Below are 10,000 nucleotides of genomic sequence, written 5' to 3'. Positions count from 1 at the left end.
GAGAGGCCGAATGCATAACTAACTTTCATGAAACAATTTCCAGATAATCCGTCAGCAGGCTGGCGTCAATCCCATCAATACTGCGCTATTTACCAAATCAATGGCCATACATTTCCAGAGCTGTCACACAGACACACACACACAGACCAGATCTCCGTGAGACAATATGACACCTTGGCTGGCCTCTCTCTCTATCTACTACTCTATACCTCTCATTCTGTTTTTCCTCTCTGACCCTCCCTCCCTCCCTCCCTCCCTCCCTCCCTCCCTCCCTCCCTCCCTCCCTCCCTCCCTCCCTCCCTCCCTCCCTCCCTCCCTCCCTCCCTCCCTCCCTCCCTCCCTCCCATTCATCTATTGAGGAGTTTGTCATCTGAAGACTAAATAGAAAGCTCCCTCATTTCTCAGTATGTCAGGCAGGAAGCAGGAGAAAAAGGCCCTCAATCAGTCACTGATTAGTAGGGGGACAGGACCCTCCAGACAGTCACTGATTAGCAGGGGGACAGGACCCTCCAGACAGTCACTGATTAGTAGGGGGACAGGACCCTCCAGACAGTCACTGATTAGCAGGGGGACAGGACCCTCCAGACAGTCACTGATTAGCAGGGGGACAGGACCCTCCAGACAGTCACTGATTAGTAGGGGGACAGGACCCTCCAGACAGTCACTGATTAGCAGGGGGACAGGACCCTCCAGACAGTCACTGATTAGTAGGGGGACAGGGCCCTCCAGACAGTCACTGATTAGCAGGGGGACAGGACCCTCCAGACAGTCACTGATTAGTAGGGGGACAGGACCCTCCAGACAGTCACTGATTAGCAGGGGGACAGGAGCCTCCAGACAGTCACTGATTAGCAGGGGGACAGGACCCTCCAGACAGTCACTGATTAGCAGGGGGACAGGACCCTCCAGACAGTCACTGATTAGCAGGGGGACAGGACCCTCCAGACAGTCACTGATTAGTAGGGGGACAGGACCCTCCAGACAGTCAATGATTAGTAGGGGGACAGGACCCTCCAGACAGTCACTGATTAGTAGGGGGACAGGACCCTCCAGACAGTCACTGATTAGTAGGGGGACAGGACCCTCCAGACAGTCACTGATTAGTAGGGGGACAGGACCCTCCAGACAGTCACTGATTAGTAGGGGGACAGGACCCTCCAGACAGTCACTAATTAGTAGGAGGACAGGACCCTCCAGACAGTCACTGATTAGTAGGGGGACAGGACCCTCAGACAGTCACTGATTAGTAGAGGGACAGGACCCTCCAGACAGTCACTGATTAGTAGGGGGATTGGACATTCCAGAGAGTAATTTATTAGTATGGGGAAAAGGCCCTTCAGACAGTCATTGATTAGTAGTGGGACCATCCAAACCGTCATTGATTAGTAGGGGGACAGGACCCTCCAAACAGTCATTGATTAGTAGGGGGACCCTCCAAACAGTCATTGATTAGTAGTGGGACCATCCAAACCGTCATTGATTAGTAGGGGGACAGGACCCTCCAAACAGTCATTGATTAGTAGGGGGACCCTCCAAACAGTCATTGATTAGTAGTGGGACCATCCAAACCGTCATTGATTAGTAGGGGGACAGGACCCTCCAAACAGTCATTGATTAGTAGTGGGACCCTCCAAACAGTAATTGATTAGTAGTGGGACCATCCAAACCGTCATTGATTAGTAGTGGGACCATCCAAACCGTCATTGATTAGTAGGGGGACCATCCAAACAGTCATTGATTAGTAGTGGGACCCTCCAAACAGTCATTGATTAGTAGGGGGACCCTCCAAACAGTCATTGATTAGTAGTGGGACCATCCAAACCGTCATTGATTAGTAGGGGGACAGGACCCTCCAAACAGTCATTGATTAGTAGTGGGACCATCCAAACCGTCATTGATTAGTAGTGGGACCCTCCAAACAGTCATTGATTAGTAGGGGGACCATCCAAACAGTCATTGATTAGTAGTGGGACCCTCCAAACAGTCATTGATTAGTAGGGGGACCCTCCAAACAGTCATTGATTAGTAGTGGGACCATCCAACCCGTCATTGATTAGTAGGGGGACAGGACCCTCCAAACAGTCATTGATTAGTAGTGGGACCATCCAAACCGTCATTGATTAGTAGGGGGACAGGACCCTCCAAACAGTCATTGATTAGTAGGGGGACCCTCCAAACAGTCATTGATTAGTAGTGGGAGTATCCAAACCGTCATTGATTAGTAGGGCGACAGGACCCTCCAAACAGTCATTGATTACTGGTGGGACCATCCAAACAGTCATTGATTAGTAGGGGGACAGGACCCTCCAAACAGTCATTGATTAGTTGGAGGACAGGACCCTCCAAAAAGTCATTGGTTATTAAGGGGAACGGACCCTTCACTTCACTTAACACATTTTATTGACAGCCCCTGTTTTCCAAGTTAAATGCTAATATACTGTGGAGAGCTGGCAGGCTAATATACTGTGGAGAGCTGGCAGGCTAATATACTGTGGAGAGCTGGCAGGCTAATATACTGTGGAGAGCTGGCAGGCGAATATACTGTGGAGAGCTGGCAGGCGAATATACTGTGGAGAGCTGGCAGGCTAATATACTGTGGAGAGCTGGCAGGCTAATATACTGTGGAGAGCTGGCAGGCTAATATACTGTGGAGAGCTGGCAGGCTAATATACTGTGGAGGGCTGGCAGGCTAATATACATTACTGTGGAGAGCTGGCAGGCTAATATACTGTGGAGAGCTGGCAGGCTAATATACAGAACTGTGGAGAGCTGGCAGGCTAATATACTGTGGAGAGCTGGCAGGCTAATATACAGTACTGTGGAGAGCTGGCAGGCTAATATACAGTACTGTGGAGAGCTGACAGGCTAATATACAGTACTGTGGAGAGCTGGCAGGCTAATATACTGTGGAAAGCTGGCAGGCTAATATACAGTACTGTGGAGGGCTGGCAGGCTAATATACTGTGGAGAGCTAGCAGGCTAATTAATATACAGTGGAGAGCTGGCAGGCTAATATACAGTACTGTGGAGATCTGGCAGACTAATATACAGTACTGTGGAGAGCTGGCAGGCTAATATACAGTACTGTGGAGAGCTGGCAGGCTAATATACAGTGGATAGCTGACAGGCTAATATACTGTGGATAGCTGGCAGGCTAATATACTGTGGAGAGCTGGCAGGTTAATATACTGTACTGTGGAGGGCTGGCAGGCTAATATACTGTGGAGGGCTGGCAGGCTAATATACTGTGGAGGGCTGGCAGGCTAATATACTGTACTGTGGAGGGCTGGCAGGCTAATATACAGTACTGTGGAGAGCTGGCAGGCTAATATACTGTGGAGAGCTGGCAGGCTAATATACAGTACTGTGGAGAGCTGGCAGGCTAATATACATTACTGTGGAGAGCTGGCAGGCTAATACACAGTACTGTGGAGGGCTGGCAGGCTAATATACTGTGGAGGGCTGGCAGGCTAATATACAGTACTGTGGAGGGCTGGCAGAGTAATATACTGTGGAGAGCTGGCAGGCTAATATACAGTACTGTGGAGGGCTGGCAGAGTAATATACTGTGGAGAGCTGGCAGGCTAATATACAGTACTGTGGAGGGCTGGCAGAGTAATATACTGTGGAGAGCTGGCAGGCTAATATACTGTACTGTGGAGGGCTGGCAGGCTAATATACAGTACTGTGGAGAGCTGGCAGGCTAATATACAGTACTGTGGAGAGCTGGCAGGCTAATTTACAGTACTGTGGAGAGCTGGCAGGCTAATATACTGTACTGTGGAGGGCTGGCAGGCTAATATACAGTACTGTGGAGAGCTGGCAGGCTAATATACATTACTCTGGAGAGCTGGCAGGCTAATATACTGTGGAGAGCTGGCAGGCTAATATACAGTACTGTGAAGAGCTGGCAGGCTAATATACTGTGGATAGCTGGCAGGCTAATATACTGTGGAGGGCTGGCAGGCTAATATACTGTGGAGAGCTGGCAGGCTAATATACAGTACTGTGGAGAGCTGGCAGGCTAATATACAGTACTGTGGAGAGCTGGCAGGCTAATATACAGTACTGTGGAGAGCTGGCAGGCTAATATACAGCACTGTGGAGAGCTGGCAGGCTAATATACTGTGGAGAGCTGGCAGGCTAATATACAGTACTGTGGAGAGCTGGCAGGCTAATATACAGTACTGTGGAGAGCTGGCAGGCTAATATACAGTACTGTGGAGAGCTGGCAGGCTAATATACAGCACTGTGGAGAGCTGGCAGGCTAATATACTGTGGAGAGCTGACAGGCTAATATACTGTGGAGATCTGGCAGACTAATATACAGTACTGTGGAGGGCTGGCAGACTAATATACAGTACTGTGGAGAGCTGGCAGGCTAATATACAGTGGATAGCTGACAGGCTAATATACTGTGGATAGCTGGCAGGCTAATATACAGTACTGTGGAGAGCTGGCAGGCTAATATACAGTGGATAGCTGACAGGCTAATATACTGTGGAGAGCTGGCAGGCTAATATACTGTACTGTGGAGAGCTGGCAGGCTAATATACAGTACTGTGGAGAGCTGGCAGGCTAATATACAGTGGATAGCTGACAGGCTAATATACTGTGGAGAGCTGGCAGGCTAATATACAGTGGATAGCTGACAGGCTAATATACTGTGGAGAGCTGGCAGGCTAATATACTGTACTGTGGAGAGCTGGCAGGCTAATATACAGTGGATAGCTGACAGGCAGCTGTTGTTACAGAGAGATCACTTCAGACTCAAGTCCAAATGTGTCATTTTTGCACATCCTCTAGATGTAGATTTGCAAAAAAAAATAATGTTTGCAAATGTACTGAAAATTAAATACGGAAATATCTTATTTTCAAACACTACCGTTCATAAGTTTGGCGTCACTTAGAAATATCCTTGTTTTTGAAAGAAAAGCAAAAAAAAATTATCCATTAAAATAACATCAAATTGATCAGAAATACAATGTAGACATTGTTAAAGTTGTAAATAACTAGTAGCTGGAAACGGCTGATTTTGAATGGAATATCTACATAGACGTACAGAGGCCCATTATCAGCAACCATCACTCCTGTGTTCCAATGGCACGTTGTGTTAGCTAATCCAAGTTATCATTTTAAAAGGCTAATTGATCATTAGAAAACCCTTTTGCAATTCTGTTAGCACAGCTGCAAACTGGTGTGCTGATTAAAGAAGCAATAAACTGGCCATCTCTAGTCGAGTATACAGTGCCTTGCAAAAGTATTCATCCCCCTTGGCGTTTTTCCTATTTTGTTGCATTACAACCTGTAATTTAAATGGATTTTTATTTGGATATCAGGTAATGGACAAACACAAAATAGTCCAAATTGGAGAAGTGAAATTTAAAAAATTTCTTTTTTCAAAAAAATAAAATAAATAAAGCGTAAATGTGGTGCGTGCAGATGCATTCACCCCCTTCGCTATAAAGCCCCTGAATAAGATCTGATGCAACCAATTACCTCCAGAAGTCACAATTAGTTCAATAAAGTCCACCTGTGTGCACTCTAAGTGTCCCATGATCTGTCACATGATCTCAGGATATATATACCTGTTCTGAAAGGCCCCAGAGTCTGCCAACCAAGTGGCACCATGAAGACCAAGGAGCTCTCCAAACAGGTCAGGGACAAAGTTGTGGAGAAGTACAGATCATGGTCTGAAATTTGGAACATCCCACGGAGCACCATTAAATTCATTGTTAAAAAATGGAAAGAATATGGCACCACAACAAATGTGCCAAAGCTCACAGACCAGGCAAGGAGGGTATTATTCAGAGAGGCAACAAAGAGACCAAAGATAACCTTGAAGGAGCTGCAAAGCTCCACAGAGGAGATTGGAGTATCTGTCCATAGGACCACTTTAAGCCGTACTTTCTTTGCTTAAAGAAAAAAATAAGCTAAGTTTGGTGTTTGCCAAAAGGCATGTGGGAGACTCCCCAAACATATGGAAGAAGGTACTCTGGTCAGATGAGACTAAAATTGAGGTTTTTGACCATCAAGCAAAACGCTATGTCTGGCGCAAACCCAACACTTCTCATCACCCCGAGAACACCATCATGGTGGTGGCAGCCTCATGCTGTGGGGATGTTTTTCATCAGCAGGGACTGAGAAACTGGTCAGAATTGAAGGAATGATGGATGGCGTTAAATACAGGGAAATTCTTGAGGGAAACCTGTTTCAGTCTTCCAGAGATTTGAGACTGGGATGGAGGTTCACCTTCCAGCAGGACAAGGACCCTAAGCATACTGCTAAAGCAGCACTTGAGTGGTTTAAGGGGAAACATTTAAATGTCTTGGAATGGCCTAGTCAAAGCCCAGACCTACATCCAAATGAGAATCTGTTGTATGACTTAAAGATTGCTGTACACCAGCGGAACCCATCCAACTTGAAGGAGCTGGAGCGGTTTTGCTTTGAAAAATGGGCAAACATCCCAGTGGCTAGATGTGCCAAGCTTATAGAGACATACCCCAAGACACTTGCAGCTGTAATTGCTGCAAAAGATGGCTCTATAAAGTAATGACTTTGAGGGGGGTGATGTTCATGTTCTGTTTTTTGTCTTACTTCTTGTTTGTTCCACAATAAAAAATATTTAGCATCTTCAAAGTGGTACGTATGTTGTCGACTTTCTTCTGAAACTCATCGGTCTATTCTTGTTCTGAGAAATTAAGGCTATTCCACGCTGTGTACTACTCCCTTTACAGAACAGCGCAAACTGGCCCTAACCAGATTAGAAAGATGAGTGGGAGGCCCCGGTGCACAACTGAGCAAGAGGACATGTACATTAGTGTCTTGTCTTGTTTGAGAAACAGACGCCTAACAAGTCCTCAACTGGCAGCTTCATTAAATAGTACCCGCAAAACACCAGTCTCAATGTCAACAGTGAAGAGGCGACTCCGGGATGCTGACCTTCTAGGCAGAGTTCCTCTGTCCAGTCTCAACGTCAACAGTGAAGAGGCGACTCCGGGATGCTGGCCTTCTATGCAGAGTTCCTCTGTCCAGTCTCAACGTCAACAACTGAAGAGACGACTCCGGGATTCTAGCCTTCTAGGCAGAGTTCCTCTGTCCAGTCTCAACGTCAACAGTGAAGATGTGACTCCAGGATGCTGGCATTCTAGGCAGAGTTCCTTTGTCCAGTCTCAACGTCAACAACTGAAGAGGCGACTCCGGGAGGCTGGCCTTCTAGGCAGAGTTCCTCTGTCCAGTCTTAACGTCAACAACTGAAGAGGCGACTCCGGGATGCTGGCCTTCTAGGCAGAGTTCCTCTGTCCAGTCTCAACGTCAACAGTGAAGAGTAGACTCTGGGATGCTGGCCTTCTAGGCAGAGTTCCTCTGTCCAGTCTCAACGTCAACAGCGAAGAGGCACCCCCGGGATGCTGTCCTTCTAGGCAGAGTTCCTCTGTCCAGTGTCTGTGTTCTTTTGCCCATCTTAATCTATTATTTTTTATTAGCCAGTCCAGAGTCTTTTCAGATTTGATCAACAAATGGAGTGAAAAGTACAGTAAATGTGAAATGCACGTAAAATCAACAGTGTAAAGTTTGGATTCAGTCTTGTCAGGTGAACTGTTGTGTCCTCACCTTTGGTCTAATCATTTTCCCCATGATCTCCAAACTGTTCCCTTTTCAATTGCTACCATAGTTATGCTTTTCATATTACTTCTGTAAGATACATTTCAATATGTCCCTATCCATATAGAGTGTAAAGGGTTAATTCTTAACCTAGTCAGAATGAATGCCTTAACTTAACCATAGAGTTGTTTCCTAATAAAACGTCTGGAGTTTAGGTGGACCTAAATACAGGATGTCGCCACTAGGCGGCAACAGGGAGCACTTTAATCTGCTCGTTCCGGCACCAAGGGTCGTGTCTTCAGTTCCAATGATCAGGCAATCGTTTTTTTGCAACTTTGAAATTGGACGTTTAGAGCAACTTCAAAATGTGATGTTTGGTGAAACGTGGAAAAACGTAGATAGATAGATAGATAGATAGAGGGGGGGGAGCGATAGAGGGGGACAGAGAGAGAGGGGGGAGAGAGAGAGAGAGAGATAGAGGGGTAGAGAGAGAGAGATAGAGGGGTAGAGAGAGATATAGAGGGGGAGAGAGAGAGATAGAGAGAGAGGGGGGAGAGATAGATAGAGGGGGAGAGAGAGATAGAGGGGGAGAGAGAGAGATATATGGATAGAGGGAGAGAGAGAGAGAGAGATAGAGAGAGAGAGAGAACGAGCACTGGCAAACACACACATGCTATACACACACACATGCACTCAGAAGAGGCAAGGACATCCACACACACACACACTATAGTGGTATTTAATTAAAGAGCTGTGTTGCCGACCCTTTCGTCCCCTTTCTTATCTCTGTGTGGAGGTCAGATAGAACATCACTTGTTTTGTTTCCTTTCTTTCTTTCTTTTAATTATATGTCAGATAAAATATTTATTAGAGATTTACCATTCAGATGTACCCTACTGTCACCCTTCAGAGGGGGGACTGTTTCCTGTGTCTCGTTTTATCAATAGGTTTGTATTAGGTTTATATTAGTGCGTGTGTGTGTGTGTGTGTGGTGTTTGCGCTTATGTTTTTTTTGCATCTCTGCATCTCTGTCGTCCGTTGTCCTACCTGAGTTGGAGAGGGCGATGGCCTTAAGTGTGACAAACTCCTCCTTCTCCATGCTCAGCTTCTTATAGCGTCGGACCAGAGGCAGAATGGCAACGTGCAGGTCCAGCAGGCCAGAGAGACGAGCGTGCTCCTCATCCACCACATAGTCCTCAGCATACACCAGCTCCTCCTCACAGGCCAATGAGCGGAACACGATGTTCAGGACCAGGATCTCCATCCATGCGCTCTGCAGTAGACTCATCTGGTCTGCCAGAGACAGGCTGGAGAATCCTGGGAGGGGAAGGAGACATAGATGTAGGTTTATCAGGAATAGGATAATTGGATCGACTAACCTGTGCCCCCGCACATTGGCTCTGTACCCTGTATACTCCATTCGATGGCGCCGGAGAGGAGGGCTGGCCGTCTTGTCGGCTCTTAACTAGCTCAGCTATTTTGTTTGTTTTTTCGCGTTGTTCGTAACTTGTTTTGTACATAATGTTGCTCCTACTGTCTCTTACATCAAACCGGACAAAGAGTTGTTTTTCAATGAGTCGGACGGGAGGGATTTAATACAGACACCAGGCCCAGATCCCCGTTATTCAGACCCCCGACCAGGCCCAGATCCCCGTTATTCAGACCCCCGACCAGGCCCAGATCCCCGTTATTCGCTGGAGAAGGAAACAGAGATTTGCAGATTCGCAGAAAAAGACCAGGGTGCCTTGTGAGGATAATCTGCCCTTGCCTTCCGTCCTGTTAGCTAACGTTCAATCGCTGGAAAATAAATGGGACGAACTGAAAGCATATTTATCCGACCAACGAGACACTAAAAACTGTAATATCTTATGTTTCACCAAGTCGTGGCTGAATAACGACATTAAGAACATACAGCTGGTGGGTTATTAAACTCTATCGGCAGACAGAACAGCAGCCTCTGGTGAGAGAGAGACAGAGAGAGAGAGAGAGAGAGAGAGAGACAGAGAGAGAGAGAGAGAGACAGAGAGAGAGAGAGAGAGAGAGAGACAGAGAGAGAGAGAAGAGTGGTTGGGTCTCATTGATTAGCAGATAGTAATCAGCTCTCTGAATGCTAGGGGGTATTGATTCAGGCTTCTAATCTGACACACACTACACTGATAGAAGACATCAGACACACACACACACACACACACACACACACACACACACACACACACGCTGCTGATGGAGGACATCTGAGATGTACGGGTTGGGAGGTTATAGTGGGGACCAGCGGATCAACAAATGGCGATGAGATGCTGTGTTGTTTTATCAATTAATTCTCTCTCTCTCTCTCTGTCTGTCTCTCTCTCTCTCTCTCTTTCTCTCTCTTTCTCTCTCCTCTCTCTCTCTCTCTCTT

At 46.8% G+C, this 10,000-nt stretch overlaps 1 protein-coding gene across 1 annotated transcript in view; it reads right to left on the bottom strand.

The window, feature by feature from the left end:
* The window catches only part of LOC109886576 (steroid hormone receptor ERR2-like), a 124,726-nt gene that overhangs the window by 6,399 nt on the left and 108,327 nt on the right, over positions 1-10,000 (bottom strand). Inside the window, exon 6 of the mRNA XM_031836777.1 lies at positions 8,650-8,919. Coding sequence (XP_031692637.1) covers positions 8,650-8,919 — 270 coding nt within the window. The remainder of the gene's footprint in view (positions 1-8,649; positions 8,920-10,000) is intronic.

The sequence above is a fragment of the Oncorhynchus kisutch genome, linkage group LG12, assembly GCF_002021735.2.
Source record: "Oncorhynchus kisutch isolate 150728-3 linkage group LG12, Okis_V2, whole genome shotgun sequence".
Classification (NCBI taxonomy): Eukaryota; Metazoa; Chordata; class Actinopteri; order Salmoniformes; family Salmonidae; genus Oncorhynchus; species Oncorhynchus kisutch.
The sequence above is the reverse complement of the archived record's forward strand: the minus strand, read 5'-3'. Positions and strand labels throughout refer to the sequence as shown.